The following is an 18333-nucleotide window of genomic DNA, read 5'->3' as shown; positions in this document are numbered from 1 at the left end:
TAAATCCAAAATGGCGGGCATCCTGTTGCGTTTTTCATAATGCTCCTTGACTTTTTTGTGCGTCTGAACATTATACACCTGTGTATCAATTTTTCGTGAAGATCGGTCAAAGGGAAACCTAGGAGGTGCTTTCCATGGGGCGCTGTTGAGCCATTTTGCCACGCCCATTTCAAATTACTCCAGTATAGTAAAATATCCGTAGGTCTTGAATTTCCTGCCAAATTTCATAACTTTTTGAGCATGTCTATACCCTGAAAAACTCCCCCAAAGGGAAATAATAATAAGAAAAATCCTTACAGTTTCAATAGGGCCTCTCACCATTCGGTGCTCGGGCCCTAATAATAACTAGGGCTACATTGTAGCACTTGCGGGTCCGAGCACCCGCACGTTGAAGCCTGTTGCGGTCGGGGGAGAGAGCGATCGATGACCATGCGCACGTCTCCGCGTTGCATGCGTTTTGCGCTGTGCGGCAAGGATAAACGCTTCACTTCCTGTAGGCAGCAGTTGGCGCTGTGATTTCAAGTCATAATTTCTGTGTAGATGTCATCAAACCATATGAATATCTTCGGGGGGGGATGTTAACGCACACATGTAGTTTGAATGAGATAGAACCATGAACACTGAAGTTACAGCATTTCGTGTTTCACGGCGAGTTGATGAACTTTGAAGCCATGCCACGGTCACATGGTGTGACTAAAAATCAATCCCTGAGTCAGTTTTTATCTCCATCTTGTTTTGATGACACTCATCTAAATTTGGAGTTGATCTGATGAAAGCCCTGAGACAAGTATGTCAAAGTAAAAATGTGGAATATGGTCAAAATGGCCACTAAATCCAAAATGGCGGGCTTCCTGTTTGGTCTAACATATCAATCCAAGAGACTTTTTTGTTAGTTATGAAAAGACACATGCCATAATCGATTTTTGTACATGTCGGCCAATCGTAGTGCCGGGGCTGCTCTCTATTCATTCTAGTCATTTTTTTTGCCACGCCCATTTCTTTAAACTATATGAATATCTTCAGGGGGTGGCTCTGGTTACCCACATGTAGTTTGAGTGAGATAGAACCATGAACACGGAAGTTGCAGCAATTTCGTGTTTCACGGCGAGTTGATGAACTTTGATGCCACGCCATTAATACTGTGTTTGACGAAAAGTCACAGTAATCTTATTCAATTGGATATTCATGTGGTTTTTTGTCTCTTTGTTGTCATTGCTTGACTTTACAAGAAGAAATATTAACACTCACTTGACACAGAGGTTCTGGACCAGGGTCCCCCCTCCCCCTCTCCATCCATGCTGTTTGTAAATCCAGTGTTTTCTTATTTTGCCAGTGTCCTCACAGCAGCAACTAGTCTGCTGTCAACCTGTGCAGGAAAGGAGATAAAGAACATTTAAGACAGTATATGAAACATGAATCAATTTTGAAAAAACACCACAAACCTTAATTTTATTTTAAGGTACTGTTTTGTAGTTTTGAATAATTAAATCGGCAGCAGCTGAGGTTTTGCAGGTTATTGTTCATCCTACTGTAATACTTTTTCCACATGAGTGAATATAGGAGCAAGGGGTAAAATGACGGTGCATCTATGGGCAGCACTTTTCTATCAGGGGCAATTCGGGGTTCAGTATCTTGCCCAAGGACACATAGGCATTCAGATGAGGAAGACTTCCAATTCAGTCTCCAAAAGTTAAATTGAAGCCAACAACGCCTAAACAAGGCGCCACTTCACGCCACGGTCACACCGTGCGATTAAAAAAAAATCCGTCAGTCAGTTTTTACCTCCATCTTGTTGTGATGACACTCATCTCAATTTGAAGTTGATCCGATGAAAACCCTGGTACAAGTACATCAAAGAAAAAATGTGGAATATGGCCAAAATGGCCACTAAATGCAAAAAAGCAGGCTTCCTGTTGTGTTTTTCCAATTGCACCTAAAGACTTTTTTGTTTGTCTGGTCATGATACACCTGTATATCGATTTTTGTGAAGACCGGTCAATGTGAACACGTTCCAGGGGTCTCGGGGGTACCGTTGAGCCATTTTGCGACGCCCATTGAAAATTCCTTAAGAATACATACATTTTCACCACTCTCTAACTTTCTGCAAATTTTGGTAAGAAGTTGAGCATGTTAAAGCCCTCAAAAAGCCAATTAATTTGCCTGAAGAAGAAGAAGAAGAAGAAGAAGAAGAAGAATAAATAATCCTTACAATAACAATAGGGACCTCCCTGACCTTTGATCAGTGCTCGGGCCCTAATTAAAGCCCTCAAAAAGCCAATTCATTTGCCTGAATAATAATAAGAATAAGTACAAGTACATCAAAGTGGCCATTTTGGCCATATTCCACATTTTTACTTTGATGTACTTGTACCAGGGTTTTCATCGGATCAACTTCAAATTGAGATGAGTGTCATCACAACAAGATGGAGATAAAAACTGACTGACAGATTTTTTTTTAGTGATACAGTGTGACCGTGGCTTTGCGTCAAATTTGATTACACGCCATGAAAACACGATGTTCTGGCCATTAAAACACATTGTCCTGTACATACATTGACCATGAATCCTTTGATGCTGAACCGGTCAAATATCAAAGGAATCTTTGTTTTTATTATTATTTTCAGGCAAAACGCATGCAACGCTTCAAAATGCATGTGCTCGGGCCCGCCCAGTTCTGCTTTGCAGCCCTAGAAATTTTATTTTATTTTGATACTGTCTTTTTGCTATCATATTTATTTTTATTATTATTATTCAGGCAAATGAGTTGGCTTTTTGAGGGCTTTAACATGCTCAACTTTTTACCAACATTTGCAGAAAGTTAGAACTTTTTGAGGGCTTTAATTATTATTATTATTCAGGCAAATGAATTGGCTTTTTGAGGGCTTTAACATGCTCAAATTCTTACCAAAATTTGCAGAAAGTTAGAAAGTGGTGAAAATTTACGTATTCTGGAGGAATTTTTAATTATTATTATTATTATTATTCAGGCAAATTAATTGGCTTTTTGAGGGCTTTAATTTTAAAGTTAGTTCTCTCCTCTAGGGAGTGATCTCTGACCTGTTAATGGATGAGTATAGAACATGGGACATCATCATTAGAGATGAGGCATGTCTTTATGAATACACTATTTAATTTACATTATATGCTTAGACACATGCAGTTATGTCCTGCTGAACCACGAGATTTGGGACATTGTTTTGCCTTGGGTCACAACCTCTCTATAAAATGTGGGCTTGACTCCTGCAAACGCAGGCTTCCATTATTGGCGTGTGGATGTCTCAGGATTTCTAGAGTCCATCCTGACCTGTAAGACTTTTGTGTAATAAACTTTAAACTATACAAGCAAGTTTTGGATCCGCGGAGATTTCAGCATCAACTTCACCATCATCGACATCTCTCGGCTGCTAAAAATAGACGATACAACATACTCTATTCATTTATTGATTCTTCAATTAATTTGTAAAAAAATGCATTAATGCACGTGTTTTTTGTATCAATTCCATGGAAATGATTCATTAGCATTTTTACAATTTAGCAAGTTGTGCTCTTCCATGGAACTCAGTGTGTCACTCTACAGGATCATTTCGTTGCCCCCCCCCCTCAGCTTCGTGGAGTTTCTGCATGGAAGGAATCCAAGGTGTGTCTCAAACAAAATACATTTCATTTCCTGGACTATTTTTAGAGTTGTTTTTATCGAAACCTAATTTTCAGTTTCCTTGGAAGAAACTTGTGAGACTTGTTTCTCTTAAGAGGCGCCTGCTGATTAAAGCGATTATTCAGAAACACACGAGCCACAGCAGCTGATGCCAACGCCTTGTTTACGAACAAGTGGAAAGGGTCCAAGACTGGCCATTTTGGAAGATGAAATGCGAGCGTATGTTACATATATGGTTAATCTGCATAAAAGAATATCCACACAAAAGTGTTGGTTTTCTCACACCTACGCACACACACACCCAGTTATTGTGACATCAAAGGACAAACCTTTTACTGGCATGAATTTCCTGGAGACATTCTCGAACTTCAACCATTGTTATTACTAACCTCACCCTAAATCTAAATTTAACTTAACCTTTGCAAGACACAGGGCCGATAGGGCTGCAGAAGTCATTGGCTCAGCAGAAATAGCCGCACTGAGTGGAGTTGCAGCTGGGACAGCTTAAGACGTCTTGTTATTATTAGGGCCCGAGCACTGATCAAAGGTCAGGCGAGGCCCTATTTTGAGGGCTTTACCATGCTCAAATTCGTACCAAAATTTGCAGAAAGTTAGAAAGTGGTGAAAATGTACGTATTCTGGAGGAATTTTCAATGGGCGTCGCAAAATGGCTCAACGGTGCCCCCCGAGACCCCTGGAACGTTTTCACATTGACCGGTCTTCACAAAAATCAATATACAGGTGTATCATGACCAGACAAACAAAAAAGTCTTAGGTGCAATTGGAAAAACAAAACAGGAAGCCTGCTATTTTGCATTTAGTGGCCATTTTGGCCTTAGTCCACATTTTTACTTTGATGTACTTGTACCAGAGCTTTCATTGGATCAACTTCAAATTGAGATGAGTGTCATCACAACAAGATGGAGATAAAAACTGACTGAGGGATTGATTTTTCGTCACACGGTGTGACCGTGGCGTGGCATCAAAGTTTGATTACATGCCATTAAAACACGATGTTCTGTAACCCGGACATACATGGACCATGAATCCTTTGATGCTGAGCCGTAAACAAACAACTCCACTCCTGCAGTGTCAGTCTTCATAGATCAAAGGAAACTTTATGCTTGCAAAGGTCACGTCTCTTTCTCTCTAGGAACTTGGACATTTCCTCAAACTGTGTCAACGGCGAAGGTTCATCCTTCGCCAAAGGAGACGATGTTGTCATAACTCCACCGTGCATTGTCCTATCACCACCAAACTTCTGTCTCATGATCAGAGTCAAAGCCTGAACAGCTCTATGTGTCAAAATTTCCTCAGTCATTATTTATTTTTTTCTGGCAAAACGCATGCAACGCTTCAAAATGCATGTGCTCGGCCCGCCCAGTGCTGCTTTGCAGCCCTAGAAATTTTAGAAATTGTATTTTATAGTTGGTACTTTCCAGGGTTGAGCAATTCTGGTTGTAAATTAGATTTTAAACTTTGAAAGTTTGCAAATCTCTTTAATAACCATATAATCTCGTTAATTTTGAGAGGGACCTGGAATTAGATCTATTATCTTATCCTCTGAATTCTGTCCTGAGGCGAAAATGTCAGTAGAACAATTAGCTTCTAAGACTTTTCATTATTTTTGTTTTCGGTCACTTCTGGTGTGTTAGGTTGACTAGTTTAGCTGCCACAGTCACAATGTGAGGAAACACTATTTAAGTATTATTATTATTAATATTTATATTAATAATAGGGCTGGGCAAGTTAACTCGTTTCAATGGAGTTAACTCGAGTAACTCAAGTGATGAGTTAACTCGATTAATTATTTTATCTCGCATTCACTCAGGTTTGATTATTTATTGTTTTATTGTGAAAGTCAGGCTTTTATTTTGTGAAAGTCTGTTGCTGACTGCTGCAGAACAGGACAAAAGAAAATAATGCTGCAGAACAGGAAAAAAGAAAATAATTGGCGGATATTAACTTGCCCAGCCCTAATTAATAATAATAATTACACACACACACCCAGTTTTTTTGACATCAGAGGACATACCTTTTACTGGCATGAATTTCCTGGAGACATTCTCGAACTTCAACAATTGTTATTACTAACCACACCCTAAATCTAAATTTAACTTAACCTTAAAACAATTCAATGATTTATTGTGAGGACTTGTTTTTTGTCCTCATGAGAAAGACAAGTCCAGATAATGTGAAAGGACCACACCTACAAACAAGCACACACAAACACATGAATTATACTTAACCCACAAATGAGATGAAGTTATTGATTCCTCGGGACCTGGAATAAGATCTATTATCTTATCCTCTGAGGTCCGTCCTGAGGCGAAAATGTCAGTAGAAGAATTAGCTTCTAAGACTTTTCATTTTCATCTAAGACCTCTCACCTTTCGGCCCGTGCACCGAAAGGTGAGAGGCCCTATTGAAATTGTAAGGATTATTCTGAGCGTAGTGAAAAGTTTGCAGTAAATTAGAAAGTGGTGAAAATTGACATATTCTGGAGTAATTTGAAATGGGCGTGGCAAAATACCTCAACAGCGCCACCTACGGAAAAGCCCCTCATTTAGCATTCACCGATCCACAAGAAAATGAGGGCCGTTGTGTATCATGACCAGATGCACAAAAAAGTCTCTCAGTGCATTATGAAAAACGCAACAGGATGCCCGCCATTTTGGATTTAGTGGCCATTCTGGCCATATTCCATATTTTTTATTTGATGTACTTGTCAGACAGCTTTCATCAAATCAACTTAAAATTCATCATAACAAGATGGAGTACTAAAGTTATCAAAAGATCAACCTTTTGTCAGAGCGTGTGACCGTGGCCTGGCGTCAAAGTTTGATTAAACGCCATCAAAACACGAACTTCTGTATGTCGGACATATTTTGTTCAATCGAGTTCAAACTAGACACATAAGACAAAAGTCCCGGCTTGATGACATCTACACAAGAATCGTGACTTAAAATCACAGCGCCCCCTGGTGGCAGCAGGAAATGTCTTGTTTTGGTACGTCTTACACTTTGAAGTATTCCTCCTCATCCACTTTGCGCAATCATGTCAAACTGTGTCAAATGGGTCTTAAGGGATTGATAATGTAGGCATAAGATTACTGTGACTTTTCTTCAAATGCCATATTAATGGCGTGGCATCAAAGTTGATCAACTCGCCATGACACATAAAATCGCTGTAACTTCGGTATTCGAGGTTCAACCTCCCTCAAACTATATGTGTGTATTAACAGCCCCCCCCTGAAAGCTGTCAGACTGGTTTAAGGAATGGTCGTGGGAAAATAACTGACTAGCGCCCCCTCAGAGCAGCCCCGGCACTACAATTGGCTTATTTCTACTAAAATCGATAGGGACATGTGTCTTTTCATGACAAAGAAATAAGTCTCTTGTCTCTTCTAGACCAGACAGGAAGCTTGCCATTTTGGATTTGGTGGCCATTTTGGCCATATTCCGCATTTTTACTTTGACATACTTGTCGTAGGGCTTTCATCAGATCAACTTAAAAGTTAGATGAGTGTCTTCACAACAAGATGGAGATCTAAAGTTATAGGAATTTTAACTTTTCGTCATACCATGTGACCTTGGCCCGGCGTCAAAGTTTGATTACACGCCATCAAAACACAAGCTTCTGTATCTCAGGCATATTTGGTTCAATCTAGTCCAAACTAGACATGTAAGACAAGAGTCGCGACGTGATGACATCTACAAAGACAACATGACTTAAAATCACAGCGCCACCTACTGGCTACAGGAAGTGAAGCGTTTATCCTTGCCCCTGTGCGCAAACATGGTCATCGAACGCTCTCTCTTCCCCTACCGCAACAGACTTGAAACCGCGTGTGTGCTCGGGCCCGTTAGTGCTACAACGTAGCCCTAGTTGTATTTGAGCTTTTAATAATGTTCAAAATTAACTGAATTTCCAGTTTCTAGTTTGACCAATCACAAATGAGGAGCTTTCGGTTGCTCACAGGTAAACGGTCCTTGTGGCGACCGTCTTTTAAATTTGTCTGCGTTCACATAGCTAATACAAAAACTATCTCTCTCTGTGTTTTGTGTGGTGAATCCCCAAAATATTGTCAAATGCCCCCCGGATTCCCCTTATTCCCGATTAGTATCTGACATTGGTATAAAACCTTTATGACAAAGAAACATCATTGAGGATTCATATTTCACAGTTTAATCACTGTATTAAAAAAAACACACAAATACAATCATGACAAAAAAGTTGGTCTGACTCTAGTTACAATAACAAATCAAGAGTTTAAATAGACGTTAAGAATGACGATACTGTGGAGAACTTGTTCTCGGAGTACCTCTCTCTCACCCCGCTCTCTCCCCCGGGGCGACTTCCATACCCCTCGAGATTCTGTGTGAACTCACTGCGTTCAGCTGAGGGGGATCCAGTGTGTGGGAGGAGAGAATAATAATAATAATGATAGCTAATGGTGGAGCAGAGAAGGTTTTCCTACTTATTCAGAATGCAACATGTATTGTGGCAGAATGGTCGATGTATATGGATCGATGCGAGTGGAGAAATTGGTGCCTCTCCTGTGTGATTGCGACTGAAACCTCTGGCACCTTCATCACTGAAGCCAAATGGTTGACGCTGATGTTGTGAATGTTGAATTTTTGGGGCGAGTTTTGGGTAATTTGATACTTTAAAAAAAAAAAGCAAGGGAATAGGCGGCATTTTTGTCGATGATGCAGAAATTCTGAGCCACATTCCTGTAATTTCTCACCATTTGTCCCAGAATGTTACAATAGCTGTTTATCCAAAGTTCAACTGAGCCTGAAAGCATCTGGAAATCAAACAAATGAAGGCGACGCGTCAGTCTGAAGTAATGTCCTTGTAAAACAGCTCATATTCTAAGAACAAAAGCAAACATGTTCACACTTATCGTGGGTTTTTTAATGCCATTAGAATTTAAAAAGCTTATTTTTTCTCCGTCTCTAATTTGATGAGCTCAAACTCGTTTGTTAATCAATGTTTTCCTTGTCTGGTTTCCCTCAGAGCCAAGAAGAAGACCAAGCCCTTGAACCTTAAGATCCACAGCAGCGTGGGCAGCTGTGAGAATCTGCCCACGCAGCGCTCGCCGCTCCACACCGAGCGATCCCTGAGATCCTTCTTCTTCCCCACCTTCATCCCCTCCACGCCTCCCGTCCACGGCGAAACACCCTCTGCAAGTAAGTGACCTCGTCTCTTTTTAATGAGCTCACGCTCAAGCATTTATGAAATGAGATTTTTTAAATATATATCTCTTTCATATTGTAATCCCTTCTGACGTGTGGTTATTTAGTTCTCAGGCGATGTTTCATTTCTGCCATGACAGTGTGCTCACTGCCTCAAAAACATCAAATGCAGTAATGTCCTGGGTTGAAATCCTCATCCTGGGATTTAAAAAACTCCAAATCTGTTGGTTTTATCTTTTCAAAGACAAAGACGTCCGACCCTGTGGGAAAACATCTCAGTATTTAACTCATCCCCTTCTAAGAATTAATCTAATCTAACCCAGTCTTTTGTCTTCTCTGACATCGGGGCACAACACCTCACCCTACGCTCACATACCCATAACCTTTTCTTACCACCATGATTCTTTCTGTCAAAAATATACTTAAGTGCTTCTGTGTTCGAAAACCCAACAAATGAACAATCAGCCGGGAGCCGTAATGACCGGAGGTGGTGTGTTGCTGCACACGAGCAGCCTGATTGGCCGATGCATTACGAGCGTACTGCGGAAGCCATTAGACAAGGAGGAGATGGGGGAAGGCAGACAAAATAGAAAGTAATGGAGGTCGTGTCAAGGAAAGGAGTGATGTATGGCCGTCACTTTGCGGTGTGAATAGCTGTAGACCTTGACAAACTGGTATGTGGGACGCAGCAGTGCATATTTATTGGCGGAGGCATGACATGGAATAACTGCACAGCATTTGAGAGGACACAGAAATAAGGAGGTAGGTTATTGAAAAAGACACGTTGAGATGAAAACAAAACACTCGGTTCATGGCATAAAGTCTCCGTGTTTAAATGACGACTGTGTATTTAGAGAAGCAGTACAATTACACTTCAGGAGAAAGGCATAAGTACCACTTTCTAATACGTTTGTATTTATAGAGAGTTTTAGTGATGAATAGCTTCATCAATGGTTAACAGGGACATTCTGCTCATATACATAATCATAATTTGTATTTGCGTTATCATGCTATAATGTTCAGAAAGTACAACACTGTCCTCAAACTGTCCATTTGCTGCTGCTCCTCTCTTCAGCCTCTGTCTGAAACCCTGTGTGCTCTGATTGGCCAACAAAAACTAAAAACTCCTCTTTATTTGAAACAATGGATGAGTAGACCTCTGATCTTCTGGGAAAATGCTGTGAAACTATATAAAAAATAAATATATATTTTTAATACATTGACATTTACAATGTAGGAGTGAACAGATTGTTGTAACATTTGGGACAAATGTGCAGAAGGGACATTTCAATTTTGATAAAGTCCGGTTATATAACGTTAACCTGGAGAAATTGTTTTTTGGCTAACTGATGTCACATGGTAGTGATAATGATGGCATCTGCAGCTGGTTTTCCGAAGAGTCAGTTTTGAAAATGTCTGCTCACAGCAGGAGATTGGACCAAAACTTGGGAAAATCCTCGGGAGCTTTCTCAGATCAATGTTCTTCCTGCAGCTTTGTTGCTTTGTTTGTCAGGCACATAATTCTAGGTCCTTTGTGACATATTCTATTCTCTCTGCTGTAGATTTCAGATTGCAATACATGGTTATACAGCTTCACGTTCCAGGTACAAGGAATTGCTGGTTATCAGACTCCAGTGTCAGTCGATCAAACCCGATTGCACCTGTTCATCTATGTGTTATTATCGGTGTTTCCGCCCGTCTAAACAAACCAACCCTTTGTCATTCAAGCAGCTGGTGCAGTTGTTAGCTTTTGTTATTGAGACGGAAACACCTCTGACATTTTTATGAAAGTCATGTATCACCTGGTTTTTCTTTAATTAAATTCACCCTCTTTTGGCAATGAACGAAATGTCAACGTATAGACAAGCTGTGGACGGGCTCTACACCTTCAGCTCTCAGGTTCAAGGAAGATTAATTATTCTAAGAGGAAGAAGCTGTGGTTAATAGGATTCTGTAAAGGAGGAAATTTGTGTTCTTTAGTTTTTCTTATTGACCTTTGTTTGACCTTTTCCCATGAAGATTTTTTGGAGAATATGTTGAAATGAGGAAACCTGACTTGATACGTTAATTAATAGTGTTGAAAAAGGTTTTTTATTGTATTGCAAGTTATATTATCGCCGCTTGATGTTACATTTTGACAAGCAACACATAAAAGGTAAAACTCAGGTATAGGAAAACAGCCAAAGTGACCAGAAGGGCTGCAGGGACTGTTGAGCACAGGTGAATCACAAGGGTGGGAAACAGGACACAGACAGGAAATAGTCGGGTAAGAGACACATGAGGAAAGTGGAGTTCAAAATAAAACAGGGAAAAGTGCAAACAAAGACAAATCCAAACACACAAAACAAAGTCCAAACACGAAGAGATTCCAAACCCAAAATCATCCAAACACAAACACAAACTATGCTTGATGCCATTTGGGACTTCTGTGGAGGATTTTCAGATCAGTATAAGCCGTAGATTTTGGTGATACTGTATCTTAGTGGACCTATCAGCTTAATCATGTTGAGATACCCTGCCTGGTAATATTCCCTCAAAGATCAGTCCATGCTTTTTTTAATTTATTTTGCCTTACACACACACACACACACACACACACCTACACACACAAAGACACACAGGTGAAAGAAAATAATACCCTGCTTCCAGCTAAGTCAGAGCTCAAGGTATAATGACGACAATTCTGTAGCGATAACCCACTGAGCTGAAGTCTCCTCCGCTCCGGGCTCTGCAGCAGAGATACACAGAGTCTTGCGAACACAGAGATTTTAGGAACAAGTACATGTTGCTTTATTTAAAATCCTCCTGCAAAAACTCAGAGTTAGACACGGGGGGGGGGGGGGGTGTCTCACAGCTTTGTTTGAACAACAAAACTTAGAAATCCCAGATAAGACGACTGTGGACACTGTTTCCACGTTTCTCCGGGTTGAGCAGCTGTTGGCCGGCTCCCTCGCTCATCAGCCTCACCTCTTCTTCTTCTTCTTCTTCTTCTTCTTCTTCTTCTTCTTCTTCTTCTTCTTCTTCTTCTTCTTCTTCTTCTTCTTCTTCTTCTTCTTCTTCTTCTTCTTCTTCTTCTTCTGACACGAGCGACTCCCCTCAGGCGTTAACTTTTCCAAAATAAAGATTTGACTGTTACAAAACACTTTTTTTGTTGTCTGTGTCGGTTTGGATTTACAGTTGTTAACGCTGAGTGCGACACGTGTTTGTGCGTCGGCTTAAATGAATGTGATCCTGGATCCTGCAGTGTAATTGATCCGTCTGGTTCTGCCAGACTCTGTTGTGCAGCCGCAGCAACACTGAGTGTAGAGAGAAATTTACCCCGCAGGGCAAAATAAGGTTTATCTCTGTTTTTTATAAGTTAACTCACTAAAGCTTTTTCTTCTTTTCTATAAGGTGATGTAATAACTGTCTTTACTGTCGCAGCTTCAACTTTTAACAAACTGTAGAGCTTAAGCTTTGTATTCCTGAAAGCTGCAAATTTGCTCCTCAGCTTCTTCTTCTCGTCTTTTTATTTATGTTTTTATTTTTATTTGCTCATCCGTACTATTTTAAATGTCTTTATCCAGATTATTTGTATTTGTTGGTAAAAGAAAAAGGAAATATAAGGTTTGTATGAAGTGAGTGATCCAACAGAGACGGGATCTTTCACTGCTCATTGTGCTTAAATTAAACCTGAAATGTTTTCTTTTTCGGCTTCAGACCCTCAGTTGTTATTTCAGGAGCGGCATGTGTGTGTGTGCCCGGTCAGCCAGGCTAAATATCCATCCCCGGGTCTATGTTTGGGATTATGGTATCGCTGCCATCTCATACGTCAGGATCTCTTTAGTCATCTGACGAAAGACGCCGAGGACCCACAGGACCGGCTGAGGTTAGCAAACCTGTCTGCTCAGGATGAGTCAGTGCCCAGTCAAAGCCTCAGTGTCTTGCTGAGGATTCACACCAGAGTATTTCTGCTTGTGTGGTTGGAGAAAATATTTGAATAGTTCTATAATAAATCTGCACACAGCTGTGGGACATAAAATAAATAAGGCCGACATTATTCTATGCTCCTTATTGCGAATAAACAAGACCAACAGTGTAATGGTTTATCTTAAAGACTTTATGTAAAGATTGAAAACATGACAGCTCCCTAAAAGTGAAGACAAATCATCTTGGTTTGGCTGTGTTAGAATAGATCATAAACCCTGCCTCCTCCATGTTAGTTGATGGGACATGGCTCAAACCAACTTTTTTTTTCAAAGTTACAAAGTGCTTTACAAAGTTAAGACAAGATTAAATGTGACACAACACAATTAAAATCAAATAACACCCCCAACAATAATGAATGATTTATAGTCATGTAAAACAGGTAGACAGACATATTAAAAGAAAATTAAAAAGATGTCACTGATGAAATAAATCTTTCCACACGATGGTATCATTTCATTTTACACTGATGTTAATTTTAATGACAAATTTGCTTTTAATTAACATTTAATTATTTAACATTGGTTGAGCGCACAAATCTGTGCAACTAAACAACACTTGTTTTTGCACAGTAGCCAATTTCCACATTGTGGGATGATCTCATTTTATTCCCTATAACCGTTATTATCTATACCTCAGAATGTATGGATGGAAGTTTATGACGTGTTTGACGAGTGGATGCAAGTAAGCCTTTATTTCTATTTCTTATAAGTTTTTCATCATTCTATTTCTTTATGTAGATATGTATTGATGGCACAAGGATTGACTCATGCAGGACTCTCCGGCCTGAGCTCGTCTCACATTTCCCCGGCTGCGTCTAAATCCACTCGCTTGTTCATTCATCCACTTCCCCCTGTACAATAAAAATCACTCAGTGGCTCGGTAGCGACTGTTTCTGCCATAAATCACCGTCGCTTTGTGTCGTCAGTGGCAGATGTAGAAGCCTTTACATGCTATGGAACCATTTTTACTCCAGCTACTACGTGAATCCCACACTACACAGAGTGCATTGAAGTGCAGGGTCTCCTCTTCGTGTTCATGTTGCAGTGAAGTCCTACGAGTCCTATAATATATAAAAATTACCTGCAGTGAATTAAGTATTTACGATTTTAGCTCCTTGTTTAGTAACATGTGTCTAGACTGATTCTTTTCAGATGAGGTGAGACTATTTTCTCATTATTATCATTTCATGTAATCACTGTAAACATTACTAAAATATAAAATATTTGCTGTTTCTTTAGTCCGAGTGGCTTCTTGAGTATGTGTGTGTTGATATTTCAACCAGGTATGCAACAACTAAATATTCAAAATTGAGCTGTCAGGTATTAGCGTAAAAAATCCAAACTGCACCAACAGCAAATATCACTTCTACCTCAGGAAATCATGCTGTGGTTTTGCTCACAGAGCTTTGTTGCAATGAGCTGCAGTGGTGAACACACACAGAACAGACACACTGTGTACAGAGAAGCAACCGAACATGTGTGAAGCTATTTCTCACATGTGCTCTGCTCCTTCCAATGAGGTGTAGGAAGCTCACACAGGTGGAACAGACAGCTGAGCCTGTGATGATGCCTCGTGTCCACTTGGAGGTCCAGCACCAGCTCGGCGACTCACCACACACACACACACACACACACACACACAAACACACACACCTGCAGCATAACTTGTGTGTGTGTGTGTGTATGTGTGTGATGGAGAGGGAGAGGAAGGTAGAGAGAGTGTGGGAGTGTGTGAGTGTGTGCTTGTGGCTATAAATGGCCAAAAAGTTCTTCACACGCTCGGTACACGACTTGCTGTGTTTATCTCACGTGTTCCGATGACGTCATCCCCTCCTGTGTATCTTGCACTCGTGTCACAGATCTCCTAGCAACCAAATGTAAAACCACAATGAAGCTCCCTTTGAGAATTGAAAAACGAATAATGACAACAAAAAAAATTACAACATTTTGATCTGGGTGAGGTAAAAAAAAGGAGCTTCATCTACCTAGGACTGTAATAACATCCTCAAATGACACTTTCCCATCTGCTAACATGGAGGAGGCATGGTTATAAACATCTTTACATATGAGCATAGTCAGAACCCAATTATAGGTGATTCTTAAAAGGAGGCATCATTTGTTTAAAAGATGTATGAACATGGGTTATATTATATGAGCATCTTTCATTATCACTAAAAGTGATTAATGAGCTGACACTGCTTTTAATTACATGCTGGACTTTACTCATTACAAGTAAAAACTCATTTGGACCAAAGATAGGACTTTAATAAATTCATGTTCTTTATAAATCCTTATTTCCATAATGGGATGGATTTTCAGTTTTAACGATTTGGTGTTTTGTTGTGTAAAGCCAGTTTTGTGTGATATGAAAGTCTGAACAACATTTGTGATGACTTCTTATTCTTCTATAAGAATCAGGTCACCAGTGAAGATAACAGTTTTTTCCTCTTTTTCATCCTGAGATGTGGCAGTAGTTGTTCTTTTTTCTAGATACATCAACATGTCCCCTTGTTTGTTGGGAAATGGGTTAGGATGGATCATGGACATTTCCCTGCTGTATTCACACAGGCTTATTCTGAAGTTTTCCAGATGTCAGAAGGGGGCTGGCAGGAAAAGTTGTGTTGAATGTTCGGAGCAACTGACTCAGACTTGTTGCGTTCTCTCTCAATATTTCACAGCAGCTTTAATTAGATTTTAGTCTCTGTGCAAACTTTGCACTTTTACAGCCTATTAGCCTGCGGTGTTTCATTTACAAGCACCAGAAGTTAAACAGGTTCATTGTTTGCTGCATGTTTAAACTTCCCATCTGTCAGCATCACTAAATCATCTTCATCAAGTCATCTGTTCGATTTGAGAAGAGACAGAAAAGCGTGTGGATGACACAAGACCACATTGGAGAAACACTCTCCTGAGTTTTCACTTATTTATTTACTCAAACGATTATTTCTCCAAACAACGGATCTTCCCGCTCGCAGCCAGAGGACGGGTAACGTCACCTGAAGCCTTGTGTGCTGCCAGGTTGGCCTCTGTCGTGTCTCAAGCAGACTCACTGGCACACTTAAGAACTTGTAAGTTCTTAAAAGACCTACTATCTATGAGGCCTACTTGTTTCACCCAAGGTAATTTGCTATCTTTCCAGTGCTGTGATAGCGATTGTAAATTCATCACAAGGGGCTCTGAGAGTTATTTGTAAAGGTGTGTGTGTGTGTGTGTGTGTGTGTGTGTGTGTGTGTGTGTTCTTGCTCGTCAAAGATGACAGCACAATATCCTGCAAAAAAGGCTGATCGGCGTGTAACTGTTGTCATAGCAACTGTGGAACCTGGCTTTGTCTCCTGGAGGTTTTTGCTTCTCCTCACACAGAGACAAAAAAAATAAAAACCTTGTTGTGTACTTCCATCCTTTTCTTACTTCTTGCTTTTTTGCAGCCGTTGCAAACCAGTACTTGTTCAGATGTGCGACTTTCACCTTGTGGAGCGTCTCATTAAAACCACTTCAGGATCCGGAGCGACGAGGGTTTGGCACCTGTTCCACGTCGGTCATGTAACACTCATGTGGTAGAATGCCGCTCATTGTGCAGCAGACGCCCACACACATCTTTTACAGTCCTTTCAGTTCACCGCTGCTCAGCCCAGTCCACACTACGTATATGTCAGACGTTCATTTTGAGAAACAAGCGTCAGTTTTCGTAGTAAAATTATGATCTTATATGGTTTATTGATTTGTTTTCCTAGTCCCAAGCTATTGATGATGTCTTGATAGCACATTGGTAGTTGATTTCATTAAATCTTTGGTTAAAGCTGATGCAGGACCTTGATGATTCTGAGAATAATGAGGGTGATATGACATAATATCCTGGGAGGCACGATTCTGGAAAAAATTGATTATAGATTTTGCTCCTTAGAATTGAGATCACAATCTGTATTTAATTCATGTTATTTAAATGAAATTGGCAGGTTGATATTCGATTTTTCTTCTTCCTGCTCTTTTTTTATGTTCATGGAATAATGAAATATAAGTTTATACTTTGGTTCGCCTCAGCTTTGTGTGGTTGCACTTTTGTGAAGTTTCTATTTGTGTTAATGGTAAATAAACAGTATTTTAAAAGGTTTTGATGTTGGTCCTCGACCCTTTCAGCTGAGATTGTGGTTGTTAATTAAAGGGAGTTCCAACAGGCAAGAATTTTTCTCTGCTTTTCTCCCAATGGGTGGATTTCACTTTTGTTTTCCTTCTACTGTGTGTTAACACCGTCATAATTAGAAATCAGCAGAATTGTGCATCCCTGATAGTGACTGTGCTTATGTTGTTTGCATCTTGTGTTGACTCCAAATTCCTCGTCCATGGGGAATAGCAGTGTTTAGTTCTCTGTCACTCACTGGCAGAGGCATCTCAGTCTAACTTCAAATAAGCTGCATTTAGCTCTAAATGGGCTCCTAGACTTGAGTTGTCTATCTTATTGTTTCACTGCCCCAATGTTTAACCTGCGCACAGACAGAGGATGCATTTCTCCTTTAAACCAACACACATGCGTGCACAACAACATGCACACGCTTAACCTCCTGGTCTGCTGAGTGTCATGTGACCGGCCGGTGGAGGAGGAGGGTGAAGGAGGCCCAGGCTTAATTAAGCTGAAGCCAATCAGAGAAGATGGAGTAGGACACTGTTGTCTGGCGCCTTGGGGTTTCTCAGCTCCCCCAGGCTCATCTGTCTCACACACACACACACACACACACACACACACACACACACACACACACACACACACACACACACACACACACACACACACTCACTTTGGCTTCTGTTTGTTAGTTAATGAAATGGTGGTAGAACCTCTGGAACGCAGTTTTTTTATATAACTTGATATTTGATATGACCTTTTCATTTCTGCTTTGCCATGGGAAGTTAGTTGTGCGTGTGTATTAAAACTCCCCCACTCCCCCATGCCAAGGAATATCATGGCATCATCAGAATAAATGATTACCTTTTGTTTTGTTAGGCCATCACACTTGGGAACATAACATGTGCTTCGGCATGACAAGGCCAAATCTGAATTATACAAACTGGCATAAACATTGTTTCCAATGAGGGACATTTGCAAAGCAGGGAATCGTGACTTTTCTCCTGGTCATGAGTTTGACCTTCATGTTGATGTAGATGTAGATTTGCTTTCACCTGGTTTGAAAAGGACTATTATTTAAAACTCCATTCAAACATGCATCCAAATACTTTAAAGTTAGAATAGTTAAGATTTTAGTCTTAACTGGAGATACATAGTAACAGAAATGCAGTTACAATCAAAATCATAGACATTATTCGACTAAACAACTCCTGACCTAGCCCCCGGAGGATCCTCTTTATAGCAAAGGCACAAATTTAAGACTCTGTCACGAAAAACATGCTCACAAATACTAAATCTGCTGCACGTCTGAGGTTTGTTCTGATTAATACGCACGGTTCTCTGAGCAATTATTGTCCTGAAAGAGAAGACGTCAGAATCATCTGTTGTCAT

The 18333-nt window shown here is 40.3% G+C and overlaps 1 protein-coding gene across 2 annotated transcripts in view; it reads left to right on the top strand.

The window, feature by feature from the left end:
- Window positions 1-18333, top strand: part of ksr2 (kinase suppressor of ras 2) — a 96142-nt gene that overhangs the window by 51197 nt on the left and 26612 nt on the right. For both annotated transcript variants that reach the window (XM_061071840.1, XM_061071841.1), the window contains exon 6: window positions 8678-8850. In XM_061071840.1, the coding sequence (XP_060927823.1) occupies window positions 8678-8850 (173 nt within the window). The remainder of the gene's footprint in view (window positions 1-8677; window positions 8851-18333) is intronic.

The sequence above is a fragment of the Limanda limanda genome, chromosome 5, assembly GCF_963576545.1.
Source record: "Limanda limanda chromosome 5, fLimLim1.1, whole genome shotgun sequence".
Taxonomy (NCBI): Eukaryota; Metazoa; Chordata; class Actinopteri; order Pleuronectiformes; family Pleuronectidae; genus Limanda; species Limanda limanda.
This window is presented reverse-complemented; position numbering and strand designations above follow the sequence as displayed.